The following is a 20,000-nucleotide window of genomic DNA, read 5'->3' as shown; positions in this document are numbered from 1 at the left end:
GTCTGCATTGCCATTGAAGATCATTGAGGGGATAGTTAGCACACTGTGGTCTCATTCTACCAATGGCATCCCATTGCAGCTGCCCTATGCTTGTGCTGCCATTGCCCCTCAGTGTAATACACAACCATTATTGCATTGCCATTGCAGAGCCCCTGCCTGTGTGCCTGCATTGCCATTGAAGATCATTGAGGGGATAGTTAGCACACTGTGGTCTCATTCTACCAATGGCATCCCATTGCAGCTGCCCTATGCTTGTGCTGCCATTGCCTCTCAGTGTAATGCATTATTTCCATTGTAAAGATCACAAACACATAAGAAAAAATGTTTTTCCCTCCAAGAGTTTATTTTCACCTCCCCCTTTCCTGTTCCCCTTCCCATTTACTTCCTCTTCCTGTTCCATAGCCCGTCGGCGACGACGCCACTTCCTTCCCTGACTCCGCCCACGGCGATGAGGACCTGGGCCAAGTAGTAGGTCCCCATGACGACGGCCCGCCCCCAGGGCAACGGAGCGACGAAGGTGTGGCGGGCCAGCGTGAGGTCGGAGGCCGTGAAGAGGAGGGCGCCGGCCAGGGTCAGAGGCCGGGGGGTCAGCAGGGCGAGGTTGACCATTGTCGTGATGAGGAAGGAATAGAGACCCACTGCTGGGGTCAGGAGAGAGGAATCCGGCCTCGCGCTGAGATGAGGGAGCAAATAGAGGAGAGAGAGACCCGCAAGCACCCAGAGAGAGAGGGAGAGGAGGAGGAGGAGAGGGGGGGAGAGGCGGGAGCGCGGGAACGGGGGGCGGGACGAGAAGGAGAGGGAGTAGCAGATGTGAGCTACAGCGAAAAACAGCATTCCTGAGAGGAGAGAGAGGGGAGGGAGGAGAGGGGAGAGAGGAGAGAGGCGAGAGAGGCGAGGAGAGAGAAGAGGGAAAGGGAGGAGAGAGAGGAGAGGTCAATATGCAAGTATAATATATCGTCTCACACACACACACACTCTCTGTAACTCACCATGAAGAAATGTCTCTTTCCAGATCAGACACACATCTCCGGCTGCAGACAGGAGCAGCCCCACCTGCACCGCCCCTATAGAACTGCACAGGGACCGCCCCCCTTTGTGACACCACACCAGACCAGCCAATGACAGTACGGGGGCGGACTTCACCGCCGCAGAGAAGGGGGAGGGGCTAGACTCGGGCAGCCAGAGATAGAAATATGCTGAACTGGAAACGACGAAGGGAAGCAAACTGGCAACCAGTTCAGCCAACTGGGAGGAGAGAGAGAGAGAGAGAGAGAGAGAGAGAGAGAGAGAGAGAGAGAGAGAGAGAGAGAGAGAGAGAGAGAGAGAGAGAGAGAGAGAGAGAGAGAGAGAGAGAGAGAGAGAGAGAGAGAGAGTTCAACGGGTTATTATGGGCTGGAATGAGGGGCAGTTGGGAGCCACACACACAGTGTCACCGAGTTCTACAAAAAATTCTATTGACAATTCAATGACAAACATTGTTAGTCTTTTTTTCCCCCCCCAACAGGATTTAAAATACATATCCCAGCATGCATCGGCTTTGGGGTTCATGACAGGGGATCTGTTGGGAGCCTCATGTAGTCAGTTGTACAAAGTCTTCTTTACCTCACTCAATGACAAAGGATTTAAACTACATATCCCAGCATGCATCGGCTTTGGGGTTCATGACAGGGGATCATGGGAGATGTAGTCTGTTAACTTTACCTCACTGCAAAGGAAAAATCACACTGAGAGAGACTTCTAGTCGTGAGTCACTGAATTCACACTGAAGACACTGAGAGAGACTTCCAGTCAAAACATTTCTCATTGAATTCACACTGAAGACACTGAGAGAGACTTCTAGTCGCGAGTCACTGAATTCACACTGAAGACACTGAGAGAGACTTCTAGTCGCGAGTCACTGAATTCACACTGAAGACACTGAGAGAGACTTCTAGTCGTGAGTCACTGAATTCACACTGAAGACACTGAGAGAGACTTCTAGTCGTGAGTCACTGAATTCACACTGAAGACACTGAGAGAGACTTCTAGTCGCGAGTCACTGAATTCACACTGAAGACACTGAGAGAGACTTCTAGTCGCGAGTCACTGAATTCACACTGAAGACACTGAGAGAGACTTCTAGTCGCGAGTCACTGAATTCACACTGAAGACACTGAGAGAGACTTCTAGTCGTGAGTCACTGAATTCACACTGAAGACACTGAGAGAGACTTCTAGTCATGAGTCACTGAATTCACACTGAAGACACTGAGAGAGACTTCTAGTCGAAACGTCACTGAATTCACACTGAAGACACTGAGAGAGACTTCTAGTCGCGAGTCACTGAATTCACACTGAAGACACTGAGAGAGACTTCTAGTCGCGAGTCACTGAATTCACACTGAAGACACTGAGAGAGACTTCTAGTCGCGAGTCACTGAATTCACACTGAAGACACTGAGAGAGACTTCTAGTCGCGAGTCACTGAATTCACACTGAAGACACTGAGAGAGACTTCTAGTCGCGAGTCACTGAATTCACACTGAAGACACTGAGAGAGACTTCTAGTCGCGAGTCACTGAATTCACACTGAAGACACTGAGAAGACTTCTAGTCGAGAGTCAGACTTCTAGTCTTCTCGAGAGTCACTGAATTCACACTGAAGACACTGAGAGAGACTTCTAGTCGCGAGTCACTGAATTCACACTGAAGACACTGAGAGAGACTTCTAGTCGCGAGTCACTGAACTTATGAAGTTTCTTTTTGTCGTTTCTAAAACATCCACAGAATCCTTTTACAGTTACTGGAGCTTAATTAATAAATGAATGAATTCTTACTGTTCTCCTTCCTTTTCTGCGCCAGTAAGCTTGCGTTTCCAGGATGTCCATTTTGTAATCCTCGTTGTCTTGGCGTGGAAATCAATATAGAAACACAAACACACACACCAGCCTCTAAACACACCAGCGATCACTGAGCACAACTCTACAGAACCGCATACCTTCGAAACACCCTTGAACCCTTGAACACTCTCTCTCTCCCCTCCCTCCAGTCTGTATCTGTGTCACCCTCTCTATCTGTTCTCTAGATGAAATCTATTCCTTGATCAAACAATATTATCCAGTGTACCTCTTCCCTCTAATAATAAAATAATCAATCAATCTCTCTCTCGGTTTATATTCATTTATATAGCAGCCTCTCTATATATATATATCTATATATATATATATATATACATTTATATAGCAGCCTCTCTCTCTATATGTATATACATATTAATTTATATAGCAGTCTCTCTCTCTCTGAAGGTAGTGGTCACAGTTCATCTTGAATTATGATAACAGTTCAAATCTTTTCACAGTTGGAAGTCACAGTCCATCTTCCACTGAGATAACACAGCCCCCCGCCCCCCCGGCTCACTCTGCAACCCTGCCACTCCCCTCCTTAGAAACAGCAGAGCGAGCAGCAGGGAGAGAGAGAGCGACTTGAATCTGATCAGAAAAAACACGCTCCTGAGCGAAACACAGCAACGTGGAGCTTTATATTGAGACTCAGAGAGAAAGTCAAGTTAGCAGAGAAACGTTTTAATGCCTTCGTCATCCCAGAACTGCACTGGATCAGAAACTCCAAACCAGAAGAGACTGAGAGAGAAAGTCAAGTTAGCAGAGAAACGTTTTAATGCCTTCGTCACCCAGAACTGCACTGGATCAGAAACTCCAAACCAGAAGAGACTGAGAGAGAAAGTCAAGTTAGCAGAGAAACGTTTTAATGCCTTCGTCACCCAGAACTGCACTGGATCAGAAACTCCAAACCAGAAGAGACTGAGAGAGAAAGTCAAGTTAGCAGAGAAAAGTTTTAATGCCTTCGTGACGAAGGCATTAAAACGTTTCTCTGCTAACTTGACCTTTTCTCTCAAGTCTCTCCTGGTTTTTTGTCATATATTAAAATTCCCAAGTCTTGTCTCGAAAGACGGGAAACGACGGATATATATAGACAGACATAGACAGATATATAGACAGATAGAGATATAGACAGATATACATATATTGATAGTGAGAGCGATAGAGACACAGAGAAAGATATAGAGAAAGATATACAGAAATAGAGATATATAGACAAATAGTGAGAACGATAGCGAGATACAGAAAGAGCTATAGACAGATAGATATATATAGACAGATAGACATAGAAATTGAGTGAGAGCGATAGAGAGAAATAGATTGATAGTGACAGATAGAGAAAGATAGATAGTTAGAGATATACAGCTGTAATAAAACACAAACATTTCCCAAATCATCTTTCTAAATGTTTAATATTTTTTTTTTAACAGAACAAAAGGAAACCAGAATCAAAAAAGGAGACAGAAAAATAATATTTATGTATATATATTTTTTTTGTTTTAAAACTGATTTCAGGACAAGTGCTTTTATTACACAGATCAGAATTCACTGCTTTCCTTTCATCCTCTCTCTACTTCCTCCTCTTCGTCTTCCTCCCCCTGCTTTTCGTTCCCTTCTTCCTGCGTCGTGACTCGTGGAATGAAAGGAGGAGGGGGGAGAGAGAGAGCGGAGAGGAGAGAAAGGAGAGGAGAGAGAGAGAGGAGGAGAGAGATCTTGAATTCTGCTGTTGATAACTTCATTATCTGAAAAAAATAATGATAATTAATATTGAAACTCAGGGGGGTGTCTGAATCGTGTTTGGTGTTGCTGTATAATATATTAAACTATGGCTATTGAAACTCAGGGGGGTGTCTGAATCGTGTTTGGTGTTGCTGTATAATATATTAAACTATGGCTATTGAAACTCAGGGGGGTGTCTGAATCGTGTTTGGTGTTGCTGTATAATATATTAAACTATGGCTATTGAAACTCAGGGGGGTGTCTGAATCGTGTTTGGTGTTGCTGTATAATATATTAAACTATGGCTATTGAAACTCAGGGGGGGTGTCTGAATCGTGTTTGGTGTTGCTGTATAATATATTAAACTATGGCTATTGAAACTCAGGGGGGTGTCTGAATCGTGTTTGGTGTTGCTGTATAATATATTAAACTATGGCTATTGAAACTCAGGGGGGTGTCTGAATCGTGGTTGGTGTCGCTGTATAATATATTAAACTATGGCTATTGAAACTCAGGGGGGTGTCTGAATCGTGTTTGGTGTTGCTGTATAATATATTAAACTATGGCTATTGAAACTCAGGGGGGTGTCTGAATCGTGTTTGGTGTTGCTGTATAATATATTAAACTATGGCTATTGAAACTCAGGGGGGTGTCTGAATCGTGTTTGGTGTTGCTGTATAATATATTAAACTATGGCTATTGAAACTCAGGGGGGTGTCTGAATCGTGTTTGGTGTTGCTGTATAATATATTAAACTATGGCTATTGAAACTCAGGGGGGTGTCTGAATCGTGTTTGGTGTTGCTGTATAATATATTAAACTATGGCTATTGAAACTCAGGGGGGTGTCTGAATCGTGTTTGGTGTTGCTGTATAATATATTAAACTATGGCTATTGAAACTCAGGGGGGTGTCTGAATCGTGTTTGGTGTTGCTGTATAATATATTAAACTATGGCTATTGAAACTCAGGGGGGTGTCTGAATCGTGTTTGGTGTTGTTGTATAATATATTAAACTATGGCTATTGAAGCTCAGGGGGGTGTCTGAATCGTGTTTGGTGTTGCTGTATAATATATTAAACTATGGCTATTGAAACTCAGGGGGGTGTCTGAATCGTGTTTGGTGTTGCTGTATAATATATTAAACTATGGCTATTGAAACTCAGGGGGGTGTCTGAATCGTGTTTGGTGTTGCTGTATAATATATAAAACTATGGCTATTGAAACTCAGGGGGGTGTCTGAATCGTGTTTGGTGTTGCTGTATAATATATTAAACTATGGCTATTGAAACTCAGGGGGGTGTCTGAATCGTGTTTGGTGTTGCTGTATAATATATTAAACTATGGCTATTGAAACTCAGGGGGGCTGTCTGAATCGTGTTTGGTGTTGCTGTATAATATATTAAACTATGGCTATTGAAACTCAGGGGGGTGTCTGAATCGTGGTTGGTGTTGCTGTATAATATATTAAACTATGGCTATTGAAACTCAGGGGGGTGTCTGAATCGTGTTTGGTGTTGCTGTATAATATATTAAACTATGGCTATTGAAACTCAGGGGGGTGTCTGAATCGTGGTTGGTGTTGCTGTATAATATATTAAACTATGGCTATTGAAACTCAGGGGGGTGTCTGAATCGTGTTTGGTGTTGCTGTATAATATATTAAACTATGGCTATTGAAACTCAGGGGGGTGTCTGAATCGTGGTTGGTGTATAACATGTATATAAACACTCACTTTTTTTTCAAGTTTTCTTGTGATTTTTCTAGGGTGTTGAACCCCGAATCACTGGAAAAGAGAAACACACACAAAATTAATAAGGCAGCAATTTAAAATATTTCTCTCTCAGTCTCTTCTGGTTTGGAGTTTCTGATCCAGTGCAGTTCTGGGTGACGAAGGCATTAAAACGTTTCTCTGCTAACTTGACTTTCTCTCTCAGTCTCTTCTGGTTTGGAGTTTCTGATCCAGTGCAGTTCTGGGTGACGAAGGCATTAAAACGTTTCTCTGCTAACTTGACTTTCTCTCTCAGTCTCTTCTGGTTTGGAGTTTCTGAGCCAGTGCGGTTCTGGGTGTATTCTGGGATGTTGGACCCTCACCTGTGCGACGCTGGTTTCTCCTCAGTGGGTGTGGCTTTCTCTGTGATGTCAGCTGGGGGGCGGTCCTGAACTGCTTGAGTGACGGCCAGATTATCTGAGGTAGCTGCTGAAGTTCCTGAAGGACTGAGAAATCGATCAATCAATCAATAACAATCAATACAAATTTGAAGCATTATATTTCTGAACGACACTCACAGCTTACCTGCTGCAGTGCTGCATGCTGGGAAGACTCTGGGAGGACCCCACCCCTCTCTCCCCATTGGGCAGAGCGGCTGCCCGCCCCTCCTCCCTCTCCCCACCAGGGGGCGCTCTCCCAGGGCTGCCGCCGCACTTCCCTTCCGTGGAGACGGGGGGCGCTGTGGGCGTGTGTTTCGTTTTCTTGGGGCTCCGACTGGCTCCCAGCGAGGCCTCCGTCCTCCCTCCGCTCCGGCCGGCTTTGTCGGGGCCGCGGTTGCCCTCCTCGCCAGCGGACGAGCCAGACTGCGCCTCGGGGTCGGGTTCGGGGCTGCGTTTGCCCTCCTTGGCCCTAGGGGGAGCTGTGCAGGGTTCTGTACTCCCTGGGTTTAATTTAACTACTGGTTCAGCATTCAATTCTGGTTTTGCGGGGCTGCATTTCCCCTCCTTGGCCACAGGGGGCGATGCAGAGGAATTTGATTCTATATCAGAGGTGCATTTACCCTCCTTGACTGTAGGGGGAGCTGAAAGGGAATTAGATTCTATATCAGAGGTGCGTTTACCCTCCTTGACTGTAGGGGGAGCTGAAGGGGAATTAGATTCTATATCAGAGGTGCGTTTACCCTCCTTGACTGTAGGGGGAGCTGAAGGGGAATTAGATTCTATATCAGAGGTGCGTTTCCCCTCCTTGGCCACAGGGGGCGCTGTAGGGGAATTGGATTCTATATCAGAGGTGCGTTTACCCTCCTTGACTGTAGGGGGAGCTGAAGGGGAATTAGATTCTATATCAGAGGTGCGTTTACCCTCCTTGACTGTAGGGGGAGCTGAAGGGGAATTAGATTCTATATCAGAGGTGCGTTTACCCTCCTTGACTGTAGGGGGAGATGAAGGGGAATCAGATTCTATATCAGAGGTGCGTTTCCCCTCCTTGGCCACAGGGGGCGCTGTAGGGGAATTGGATTCTGCTTGCAAGGGGGTGTATTTGGCCTCCACAGAGGCAGGGGGCGGTAGAGAGCTGGGAGGGGCGGCGAGGAGGACTTCAGTGGTTTGCTTAGAAGCTGTGGAAAAATAATAATTATAAATACGAACAATAACAATGACAATAATAATAATAATGAAACAAGGCTCTTACAGTGTTGAAATGTCATGGCTGTCTGAGGGGAGGGGCTTGTTTCCATGGAGACTTCCTGGCAGCTAAAAAAACAAAACAAAACCAATCTAGCATTTTTTTATTTTTCAGATCAGGGATTGGGAATCAGATCAGCCCCCAGTGTGTCTAATTATTAAACTCCTAGTGAAAGCAGGACTGGATCACACCGCTGTGCAGCGGGAGTCTGATTATTAAACTCCTAGTGAAAGCAGGACTGGATCACACTGCTGTGCAGCGGGAGTCTGATTATTAAACTCCTAGTGAAAGCAGGACTGGATCACACTGCTGTGCAGCGGGAGTCTGATTATTAAACTCCTAGTGAAAGCAGGACTGGATCACACTGCTGTGCAGCGGGAGTCTGATTATTAAACTCCTAGTGAAAGCAGGACTGGATCACACTGCTGTGCAGCGGGAGTCTGATTATTAAACTCCTAGTGAAAGCAGGGCTGGATCACACCGCTGTGCAGCGGGAGTCTGATTATTAAACTCCTAGTGAAAGCAGGACTGGATCACACTGCTGTGCAGCGGGAGTCTGATTATTAAACTCCTAGTGAAAGCAGGACTGGATCACACTGCTGTGCAGCGGGAGTCTGATTATTAAACTCCTAGTGAAAGCAGGACTGGATCACACTGCTGTGCAGCGGGAGTCTGATTATTAAACTCCTAGTGAAAGCAGGACTGGATCACACTGCTGTGCAGCGGGAGTCTGATTATTAAACTCCTAGTGAAAGCAGGACTGGATCACACTGCTGTGCAGCGGGAGTCTGATTATTAAACTCCTAGTGAAAGCAGGACTGGATCACACACTGCTGTGCAGCGGGAGTCTGATTATTAAACTCCTAGTGAAAGCAGGACTGGATCACACTGCTGTGCAGCGGGAGTCTGATTATTAAACTCCTAGTGAAAGCAGGACTGGATCACGCCGCTGTGCAGCGGGAGTCTGATTATTAAACTCCTAGTGAAAGCAGGACTGGATCACACTGCTGTGCAGCGGGAGTCTGATTATTAAACTCCTAGTGAAAGCAGGACTGGATCACACTGCTGTGCAGCGGGAGTCTGATTATTAAACTCCTAGTGAAAGCAGGACTGGATCACACTGCTGTGCAGCGGGAGTCTGATTATTAAACTCCTAGTGAAAGCAGGACTGGATCACACTGCTGTGCAGCGGGAGTCTGATTATTAAACTCCTAGTGAAAGCAGGACTGGATCACACTGCTGTGCAGCGGGAGTCTGATTCCCAGCTCTGCTGTCTTGCTCAGGGTCAACACAGGGACAGGAAACAGGAGCTGACCCCCAGCTGCCTTTACCTGCGTGGGATTCTGGGACGCGTGTTCGAGAAGTCACCCCAACTCTCTCCGTCACCCCCTGCTGGCTGCCCAGAGCTCTCCCACATGCTCGAACCCGGGTCCACCATCGACCGAGCCGAGGAAAGAGACAAGGAGGAGAAATCTGCGACCCAGTCCAAATCTGCTGAGAGAAATTAGAAATGTCTTTATAATATACAACGCTAGACCCTGATATTGATGAGATCCAGCCCTCTGAAATGTCTTTATAATATACAGCGCTAGACCCTGATATTGATGAGATCCAGCCCTCTGAAATGTCTTTATAATATACAGCACTAGACCCTGATATTGATGAGACCCAGCCCTCTGAAATGTCTTTATAATATACAGCGCTAGACCCTGATATTGATGAGATCCAGCCCTCTGAAATGTCTTTATAATATACAGCGCTAGACCCTGATATTGATGAGATCCAGCCCTCTGAAATGTCTTTATAATATACAGCACTAGACCCTGATATTGATGAGATCCAGCCCTCTGAAATGTCTTTATAATATACAGCACTAGACCCTGATATTGATGAGATCCAGCCCTCTGAAAGTCTTTATAATATACAGCACTAGACCCTGATATTGATGAGACACAGCCCTCTGAAATGTCTTTATAATATACAGCGCTAGACCCTGATATTGATGAGACACAGCCCTCTGAAATGTCTTTATAATATACAGCGCTAGACCCTGATATTGATGAGACACAGCCCTCTGAAATGTCTTTATAATATACAGCGCTAGACCCTGATATTGATGAGATCCAGCCCTCTGAAATGTCTTTATAATATACAGCGCTAGACCCTGATATTGATGAGATCCAGCCCTCTGAAATGTCTTTATAATATACAGCGCTAGACCCTGATATTGATGAGACACAGCCCTCTGAAATGTCTTTATAATATACAGCGCTAGACCCTGATATTGATGAGATCCAGCCCTCTGAAATGTCTTTATAATACACAGCACTAGACCCTGATATTGATGAGACACAGCCCTCTGAAATGTCTTTATAATATACAGCACTAGACCCTGATATTGATGAGACACAGCCCTCTGAAATGTCTTTATAATATACAGCGCTAGACCCTGATATTGATGAGATCCAGCCCTCTGAAATGTCTTTATAATATACAGCGCTAGACCCTGATATTGATGAGACCCAGCCCTCTGAAATGTCTTTATAATATACAGCGCTAGACTATGATATCAACTCAATGTTTATTAATTGAGGCTTCTTACTTTCTTTAGTTTTGGGGTCAGGCGTCACACTCGTCTGAGGGGCCCCTTCCTCGTTCTCTCTCTCCTCCTCTTCCTCCTCAGAGTCTCTGCTCCTTCGACTGTCTGTGCTGATAGAGCTCCTGAGAGGAGAGAGGAGAAAGGAGAGAGAGTGGAGAGAGGAGAGGAGAGAGAAATCAGCCTCTGAGTTTGAAACGTTTCCTGTTCTCAGGTCCCGTGGCTCCCCCTACCTGCAGCTCCCCGTCACTGCAACCGCGGACAGCCGGGGCTCCCCCCCCTGCCAGACATCTTCCTCGTCCGAAGCTTAAGAGTGGGAGGCGAAGTAGTAGTAGTAGTAGTAGTAGTAGTTTGACGACTTAAAGAGGATGTCGTCTCTAGTTTGAGAGTTGAGCTGAGGAGAGAGAGAGAGAGAGAGAGGGAGGGGACAGGAGGGAGGGGATAGAGAGGAGAGAGGGAGGGGAGGAGAGAGATTAAATTCTTATAAAGAGAGCTACAACATGTTGGTGTGAGAGTGGGATATGTAAACAGATAGAGATGTATACGTTACCTATATATCTATATATACACATACAGATAAAATTATATAGCTAGACAGATAGATAGATGGATAGACAGAAAGACAGAGATAGATAAAGGCTGATAGCAAGACTCCTTTAAACTTTTAGAGCCAATAGCTGCAGTGTATTGGTTTTAGCAGTGGGATACTTAGATACAGTCTGGTTGAAGGATGTTTTTAGCTGATTTATAGAGGAGAGAAGCGATTCTATTGGTGGTAGCAGTGGGATATTTTGATAGACAGCCTGGTTGAAGGAGATTAACTAATTTACAGAGGACAACAGCGATGCTATTGCTGGTAGCAGTGGGATATTTATTTCCCTCCTTGAAAGAGGTTCGAATTGAGCTGGAATTTAATAAACAAACAGCTTTCAATTAACCTGAGAAAGACAGGAGAGAGACACACAAACACAGACAGACAGACGTGAATTACAGACTTACACTTTCGTTGTCAGCATTGAGGGAAAAATTGATATTCGAAGCTTTATCGAAAGGAGCGCTGAAAAAAAAAAAAAACATTGTATGATAATCGAGTAAAGAAAGCATCGCGGATTCAACGAGACACAGAGAGAAAGGGCAGCCCTGGCTATAGGACTACAGCTCCCAGCATGCCTCTGCACCCGCGGGGCACAGCGAGGGATGCTGGGAGCTGTAGTTCCTTAAATCACAGCCCTGTTAAAACATGCAGCTTTACCTTTGAATCTGTCGGAGATGAACACTGAGAAACGAGGGGGGGGTTAACAGAAAAGCCAACAGGAAACGCAAGCGAGGGAGATAGAGAGAGAGAAAAACAGAGACAGAAGAGAGAAGCGTTAGTGCGCACAAGCACACAGTGATCGCACCCTGCTGGCGGAGGAGAGGAGGAGCAGGAGAGTCCCGCGCGGAAATCACGTGGAAGCGAACGGAGATTAGCATTCATTAGCATTCATATTATGAGGGCGTCTGTCTGTGATGTCATAACCAGCCCGTCAGTGACATCATCCACCCCCCCCCCCCCCCCCCCCCCGTTTAAAGAAATCGCTGACACACAGAGACAGAGACACACACAGACAGACAGACACACAGAGACAAGTCTCCCAACAGCAGGGAGAAGCATCCCTGCATCCCCTCGGCCAGCAGGGGGCGCTAACAGAGAGTCATTTTGAAGCTGCGATATAAAAAGTCTCTGGAACGCAGGCTCCAGGCTCGGGAGATCGCGATACGGTTCCCATCTCCCCCCGTCCTTACTTCACGCTCTGCTCCTCCTCGCAAAACAATGAAGTGCGGAGAACGGAGGATGAGCGTTTTGTACGAGTAGATGAAGCTTGGACTCTCTTTACCTGCACTTGCTACTTCAGTATGCGTCAGCCTAACCCCAGACTCCTCCGTCTCGGAGAGAGAGAGAGAGAAAGGGGAGAGAGAGGAGAGAGAGAGAGAAGGACGAGAAAACGTTTCTCTGCTAACTTGACTTTCTCTCTCAGTCTCTTCTGGTTTGGAGTTTCTGATCCAGTGCAGTTCTGGGTGACGAAGGCATTAAAACGTTTCTCTGCTAACTTGACTTTCTCTCTCAGTCTCTTCTGGTTTGGAGTTTCTGATCCAGTGCAGTTCTGGGTGACGAAGGCATTAAAACGTTTCTCTGCTAACTTGACTTTCTCTCTCAGTCTCTTCTGGTTTGGAGTTTCTGATCCAGTGCAGTTCTGGGTGACGAAGGCATTAAAACGTTTCTCTGCTAACTTGACTTTCTCTCTCAGTCTCTTCTGGTTTGGAGTTTCTGATCCAGTGCAGTTCGGAGAACCCGAAGGCATTAAAACGTTTCTCTGCTAACTTGACTTTCTCTCTCAGTCTCTTCTGGTTTGGAGTTTCTGATCCAGTGCAGTTCTGGGTGACGAAGGCATTAAAACGTTTCTCTGCTAACTTGACTTTCTCTCTCAGTCTCTTCTGGTTTGGAGTTTCTGATCCAGTGCAGTTCTGGGATGACGAAGGCATTAAAACGTTTCTCTGCTAACTTGACTTTCTCTCTCAGTCTCTTCTGGTTTGGAGTTTCTGATCCAGTGCAGTTCTGGGTGACGAAGGCATTAAAACGTTTCTCTGCTAACTTGACTTTCTCTCTCAGTCTGTTCTGGTTTATTTTCTGTCCAGTGCAGTTCTCACCTGTTGCAGGACGGCTTCTTGCGGGAAGCTGAATTCTTTGAGCTCTGCTTCCTCGTCATCGCTGGAGCAGTGCATGTTGGGAGTGCTTTCCTGAGATTACAAAACACGAGACCAGAGTCACAAATCGCAACCAAGAACTACAGCTCCCAGCATCCCTCGCCATGGCCTGCGGGGGCATAGGCATGCTGGAAGGCATTAAAACGTTTCTCTGCTAACTTGACTTTCTCTCTCAGTCTCTTCTGGTTTGGAATCCAGTGCAGTTCTGGGTGACGAAGGCATTAAAACGTTTCTCTGCTAACTTGACTTTCTCTCTCAGTCTCTTCTGGTTTGGAGTTTCTGATCCAGTGCAGTTCTGGGTGACGAAGGCATTAAAACGTTTCTCTGCTAACTTGACTTTCTCTCTCAGTCTCTTCTGGTTTGGAGTTTCTGATCCAGAGGCATGCTGGGAGCTGTAGTCCTGATTCACATTACCCACGGCAACGCTGCTCCTGAACCCAACAGTCAAAGCAGCGCAGGCTCAGAGACACAGAATTTCAATAGGGATCAATACCTTTGATTATTCCCGAGGTCAGCGATTGGTTGGGCCCCTTCTCACAGCTCTGCACGATGTGGTTGGCTATCCTGGTCAGGTGACCCATGTAGCCACGCCTCCTCCCTCCCTCCCTCCTACAAAAAGTACAAAAACACACACAATTACTAAAGCTACACACACACACACACACACAGGTCAGATTGGGTAATTATACACTCACTGCTGGTTTTCATTTTCTTTCCATGCTGTCAGGACTCTCTGAATCAAGCTGTATTTTTCTAATAACTGTGGAGAGAGAGAGTAGAGAGGAATTAGCATCTACAAATTGAAACGTTTCTCTGCTAACTTGACTTTCTCTCTCAGTCTCTTCTGGTTTGGAGTTTCTGATCCAGTGCAGTTCTGGGTGACGAAGGCATTAAAACGTTTCTCTGCTAACTTGACTTTCTCTCTCAGTCTCTTCTGGTTTGGAGTTTCTGATCCAGTGCAGTTCTGGGTGACGAAGGCATTAAAACGTTTCTCTGCTAACTTGACTTTCTCTCTCAGTCTCTCCTGGTTTGGAGGTTCTGATCCGGTGCGGTTCTGGGTGACGAAGGCATTCCTTACATGTTGGACTAGCTGGTTCTCCCGAGCGCTCGGGGGAGTCTCCTCTCCTGTCTGGTCCTCCTGCCCTGGCCACGGGTTCGAGAGCACCAGACCCACACACTGCTCTACCTGAGTATGCAGAAAGTTATTGCAGGTGTACTGGAAAAAGAGATCCTGAGAGAGAGAGAGAGAGAGAGATGAGGAAAGAGAAGAGAAAGAGAGAGGAGAGATATTACCAGCAAGTAAATAAAGCATTGCTGATTATTCATAGACACACAGTGGATCGGTCCAGCCCTGGCTGTAGGACTACAGCTCCCAGCATGCCCCTGCGCCCGGTGGCTTTGCATGCTGGGAGCTGTAGTCCTGCACTCACCAGCGTGGTGTCGAGGACTCTGAATTTCAGCAGCTCTTCGAACAGCGAAAGCTGGTTCGCCTGCAGGATGCAGTTCAGCAGTTTTACCACCTGGAGGCGCACGGAGCCAAGAGGCGGGTCCAGAACCCCACAGGTCGTTCTGATTGGCTCTTTCTGTGATGGGGGGGGGGGGGGGGGGGAGGGGGCCCCCTTTGACAACTTTTGGACAATATAATAGAGTAATAATATAAGTATAAATAATAAATTCAGTAAGACGTTCTCCGAAGCGGGCTGTCTCGGGCCCCCCTCCCCCGTCTGTACTGTCTGTCTGTAACGAGTACGTATCTGTGCCAGCCACCTGCGACATCCTGAACCTTATGTATTTTATTATTACACGGTGTAATGAGAGAGGGGAGACACACACACACACACACACAGTGTCACTGATAACGAGAGAGGAGACACACACACACACACAGTGTCACTGATAACGAGAGAGGAGACGCACACACACACACACACAGTGTCACTGATAACGAGAGAGGAGACACACACACACACACACACACACACACACACACACACAGTGTCACTTGCTACAACCTGTGAAGGTGACACACACACACACACAGTGACTATTGCTCCTCTCCTCCTCTGCGTGTGGTGTGGTTGTGTGTCTGTGTGTCTGTGCTTATTGGAGAGGAGAGACACACACCACACACACACACACACACACACACACACACACAGTGTCACTGATAACGAGAGAGGACACACACACACACACACACACACAGTGTCACTGATAACGAGAGAGGAGACACACACACACACACACCACAGTCACTGACTAATTGTGTCTCCACAGTGACTACTTGTGCTCCTCTACACACCCACACCACACACACACACACACACACACACACACAGTGTCACTGATAACGAGAGAGGACACACACACACACACACACACACACACACACACACACACACACACACACACACACAGAGAGGACACACACCCACACACACACACACACACACACACACAGTGTCACTGATAGACGAGAGGAGACACACACACACACACACACACACACACACACACACACACACACTGATAACGAGAGAGGGACACACACACACACACACACACACACACACACAGTGTCACTGATAACGAGAGAGGAGACACACACACACACACACACACACGAGAGAGGAGACACACACACACACACACAGTGTCACTGATAACGAGAGAGGACACACACACACACACACACAGTGTCACTGATAACGAGAGAGGACACACACACACACAGTGTCACATAACGAGAGAGGAGACACACACACACACACACACACAGTGTCACTGATAACGAGAGAGGAGACACACACACACACACAGTGTCACTGATCACGAGAGAGGAGACACACACACACACACACACACACACCCACACATACCAAATCACGAGTAGAGATTGGCGACTCGTCTGTCTGTCTTGTGTCTGTCTGTCTGTCCCCACCACACTTTAACAGTGGTCTGGGAGACATAAGAGCTATGGTGGTTTGAGGACCTCAGTCTGGAGAGTCTCTAATCTAGGACATGACCTATCCCAGACAGACAGACAGACAGACAGACAGATACTGAATTGATCCTGTATTGATAGATACCCTGCAGTCCCTCCCTCTCAGTTTAATTAGAGATACACAGACAGTATTGATCCTGTATTGATCCTGTATTGATAGATACCCTGCAGTCCCTCCCTCTCAGTTTAATTAGAGATACACAGACAGTATTGATCCTGTATTGATCCTGTATTGATAGATACCCTGCAGTCCCTCCCTCTCAGTTTAATTAGAGATACACAGACAGTATTGATCCTGTATTGATCCTGTATTGATAGATACCCTGCAGTCCCTCCCTCTCAGTTTAATTAGAGATACACAGACAGTATTGATCCTGTATTGATCCTGTATTGATCCTGTATTGATAGATACCCTGGGTGGATCAGTCAGCAGCTGTTGGAAATCCTTCACTCTCAGTCTGACCGCCTGCAGCACGCCCGGGCCGCTGGGCGGGGTCACGGGGTCGTATCCGGGGTTACAGAGTTCCAGCTGCCCGTCGATGTTGAAGAAGCCCCCGATCCCACCCAGCTCCGGCCTGGGGGGGGGAGACACGGGAAACACTTTAATTACATCTTCACTGTCAAAGGGTGAAGCAATTACACAGTGAATCAGGCCAGCCCTGGCTATAGGACTACAGCTCCCAGCATGCCCGTGCGGGCCCTGGCGAGGGATGCTGGGAGCTGTAGTCTTGCGTGTACCTGGGTCTGCGCGGCTCCAGCAGCGTGAGCAGAACCTGGATCCCGTTCACGAGGACGGACTCAACGGGACTCCCGTCCAACATGTTGGACAGCAGCTGCTCCACAGTGTCCTGTCTGAAAAACAGCAGCCTGAGAGACAGCCGGCACCCACTGCACCCCCGAAACACACCCACCCACTGCCACACGCACCCCCCTGAAACACACCCACCCACTGCCACACGCACCCCCTGAAACACACCCACCCACTGCCACACGCACCCCCTGAAACACACACACCCACTGCCACACGCACCCCCTGAAACACACACACCCACTGCCACACGCACCCCCTGAAACACACACACCCACTGCCACACGCACCCCCTGAAACACACCCACCCACTGCCACACGCACCCCCTGAAACACACACACCCACTGCCACACGCACCCCCTGAAACACACCCACCCACTGCCACACGCACCCCCTGAAACACACCCACCCACTGCCACACGCACCCCCCTGAAACACACCCACCCACTGCCACACGCACCCCCTGAAACACACCCACCCACTGCCACACGCACCCCCCTTGAAACACACCCACCCACTGCCACACGCACCCCCTGAAACACACCCACCCACTGCCACACGCACCCCCTGAAACACACCCACCCACTGCCACACGCACCCCCTGAAACACACCCACCCACTGCCACACGCACCCCCTGAAACACACACACCCACTGCCACACGCACCCCCTGAAACACACACACCCACTGCCACACGCACCCCCTGAAACACACCCACCCACTGCCACACGCACCCCCCTTGAAACACACCCACCCACTGCCACACGCACCCCCTGAAACACACCCACCCACTCTACGTTGTGCGTGGGGGGACTTTTGTGTGGGTGGGTGACGTGTGCGTGGGGGACTTTTTGTGTTGTGGTGGACCACTGTCCGTGTGGGGACTTTTTGTGTGGGGTGACTGTGTGTCAGGGGGGACGTTGTCTTGGTGGGTGACGCGTGTGCGTGGGGGGACTTTTGTGTGTGGGTGGTGACGTTTGGTGGTGGTGGTATGTGTGGGGGGACGTTGTGTGGGTGTGGTGACGGTGTGTGGGGACGTTGTGTGGGTGGGTTACTGGTGTGCTTGTGGTGGACGTTGTGTGTTGGGGTGACTTTGGTGGTGGGTGTGGTGCAACATTTCCCCCCTGTGGGGGTGACGTTGTCTCGCCCCCTCTGTGGGGTCCGTTTGAACCACACACCCCACCCTGAACGGTGTGTGGGGGGGACTTTGTGTGGGGGGGGCCTTTGTGTGGTGGTCCCAACGGTGTGTGTCTGTTGTGTGAACCTTACACGCACCCCCGGCACACACCCACCACCCTGGGGCACCCTGCAACACACCCACCTGTCAGTCATGTGGGTCCCTTGTGTCCCCCAGGGTGCCGTTGTGACGGGTGGTGACCTTGTGTCAGTGACGCTCTCTCTCAGGCTCTCTCTCTCTCTCTCTCTCTCTCTCTCTCTCTCTCTCGCTCTCTCTCTCTCTCTCTCTCTCTCTCTCTCTCTCTCTCTCCACGCTCTTTGTCTCTCTCTCTCTCTCTCTCTCTCTCTCTCTCTCTCTCTCTCGCTGTCTCTCTCTCTCTCTCTCTCTCTCTCTCTCTCTCTCCAGGCGACAGAGAGAGAGAGAGAGATGTGCGCTGTTCGCCTCTCTCTCTCTCAGCGAGTAGGAGAAGCGAGAGAGAGAGAGAGGCTCTCACAGAGAGAGAGAGAGCTCACGAGAGAGAGAGAGATAGCTGAGAGCTGTGCGACAGAGAGAGAGAGAGAGCGACAGAGAGAGAGAGTCTTGTTACAGAGAGAGCGAGTGGACAGAGAGAGATAGAGAGTGCAGACAAGAGAGAGAGAGGATGCGAAACAGAGAGAGCGACCGCTGAGAGAGAGAGAAGAGAGCGACAGAGAGAGAGCAGAGATTGCGACAGAGAGAGAGATTCTCTCTCTCTCTCTCTCTCTCTCTCTCTCTCTCGCTGTCTCTCTCTCTCTCTCTCTCTCTCTCCCTCTCTCTCTCCTCTCCCTCTCTCACCTCTCTAAGATGCTGAGGAGCTGGTTGTGTTCTGGGCTCAGCTGGATGTGGGCGAGTTGATCCCGATTCAGTCTGATGATGTCGAGGAGGGATGAGGAGCCGTTGCAGTGTTGCTGGAATCACAAGAGAGACACGCGGAAGCAACAGGAAACAAAACTAATTAAAAACAGAAAAAAAACAACACAAAAACCAGACTGAATGAATCAGAACGAAGAGACCTTTATTATTAAATACAAACAGAAATCAAAACACACTGAGATTATTATTATTATTATTATTATAACAAACAAAAATTTTCATAAAAAAAAAAAAAAAAAAAAAAAAAAAAAAAACAGCTTTCAATCTTCGAAAAAGAGAAAGAAATGAACCGGCCAAAAAAAATAAACAGAAGGTTTCATATTTTTTAAAAAGAAACGTAGTTTTAAAAATCTAATAATAATAATAATAATAATAATAATAATAATATCATAACTAACAATAAAGTATAAAGGATCAAAAGTATGAACGTGATTGTTAATGATAATAATGACAATATTAATAATATTACAGCAGTTTGCATTTCCTGTGAAAGCACAGCTCACCTCTTCATCTTTCGAGGGGTGAATCATTTCAACAAGTCTCTGAACGACCCTCTCTTCAATCAGCCACTGAACACAGAGACACAGAGACAGAGAGACAGAGAGAGGGGAATGAGACGACCCTCTCTTCAATCAGCCACTGAACACAGAGACACAGACACAGAGAGACAGAGAGAGAGGAATGCTCTCTCTTCAAAGCCAGAGAACCACAGAGACACAGACACCGAGACACAGTCTCTGTGAGTCTCTGATGTCTCTCTGTCTCCCCTCCTCTTCATCATCCACTGAAC

The 20,000-nt window shown here is 47.6% G+C and overlaps 3 protein-coding genes and 1 long non-coding RNA gene across 5 annotated transcripts in view; all 4 read right to left on the bottom strand.

The window, feature by feature from the left end:
• Positions 1 to 218: 218 nt before the first annotated feature.
• tmem86b (transmembrane protein 86B) lies at positions 219 to 3,158 on the bottom strand. The gene is made up of 3 exons (XM_041237745.1): positions 2,816 to 3,158; positions 990 to 1,245; positions 219 to 836 (listed from the first exon to the last, which is right to left on the bottom strand). Exons 1-3 carry the CDS (start codon positions 2,864 to 2,866, stop codon positions 379 to 381), a joined length of 765 nt encoding a protein of 254 aa, XP_041093679.1. The 5' UTR covers positions 2,867 to 3,158; the 3' UTR covers positions 219 to 378.
• Positions 3,159 to 4,268: 1,110 nt separating this feature from the next.
• Positions 4,269 to 19,986, bottom strand: LOC121305962 (adhesive plaque matrix protein-like). The gene is made up of 10 exons (XM_041237680.1): positions 19,976 to 19,986; positions 13,266 to 13,271; positions 10,818 to 10,889; positions 10,591 to 10,709; positions 9,320 to 9,482; positions 7,995 to 8,056; positions 6,891 to 7,920; positions 6,689 to 6,811; positions 6,330 to 6,380; positions 4,269 to 4,617 (listed from the first exon to the last, which is right to left on the bottom strand). Exons 5-10 carry the CDS (start codon positions 9,424 to 9,426, stop codon positions 4,614 to 4,616), a joined length of 1,377 nt encoding a protein of 458 aa, XP_041093614.1. The 5' UTR covers positions 9,427 to 9,482; positions 10,591 to 10,709; positions 10,818 to 10,889; positions 13,266 to 13,271; positions 19,976 to 19,986; the 3' UTR covers positions 4,269 to 4,613.
• Positions 10,996 to 12,396, bottom strand: LOC121306022. The gene is made up of 3 exons (XR_005948142.1): positions 12,370 to 12,396; positions 11,837 to 11,860; positions 10,996 to 11,641 (listed from the first exon to the last, which is right to left on the bottom strand). It is a non-coding gene; the product is annotated as an uncharacterized LOC121306022 (long non-coding RNA).
• The window catches only part of LOC121305940 (serine/threonine-protein phosphatase 6 regulatory subunit 1-like), an 8,937-nt gene continuing 2,655 nt past the window's right edge, over positions 13,719 to 20,000 (bottom strand). For both annotated transcript variants that reach the window (XM_041237631.1, XM_041237633.1), the window contains exons 5-12: positions 19,714 to 19,779; positions 19,133 to 19,245; positions 17,072 to 17,185; positions 16,746 to 16,908; positions 14,760 to 14,912; positions 14,408 to 14,560; positions 14,025 to 14,089; positions 13,719 to 13,938 (exon numbers count right to left, since the gene is read on the bottom strand). In XM_041237631.1, coding sequence (XP_041093565.1) covers positions 13,806 to 13,938; positions 14,025 to 14,089; positions 14,408 to 14,560; positions 14,760 to 14,912; positions 16,746 to 16,908; positions 17,072 to 17,185; positions 19,133 to 19,245; positions 19,714 to 19,779 — 960 coding nt within the window. In that variant the 3' untranslated portion in view covers positions 13,719 to 13,805. The remainder of the gene's footprint in view (positions 13,939 to 14,024; positions 14,090 to 14,407; positions 14,561 to 14,759; positions 14,913 to 16,745; positions 16,909 to 17,071; positions 17,186 to 19,132; positions 19,246 to 19,713; positions 19,780 to 20,000) is intronic.

This window comes from Polyodon spathula, chromosome 45 (assembly GCF_017654505.1).
Source record: "Polyodon spathula isolate WHYD16114869_AA chromosome 45, ASM1765450v1, whole genome shotgun sequence".
Classification (NCBI taxonomy): domain Eukaryota; kingdom Metazoa; phylum Chordata; class Actinopteri; order Acipenseriformes; family Polyodontidae; genus Polyodon; species Polyodon spathula.
This window is presented reverse-complemented; position numbering and strand designations above follow the sequence as displayed.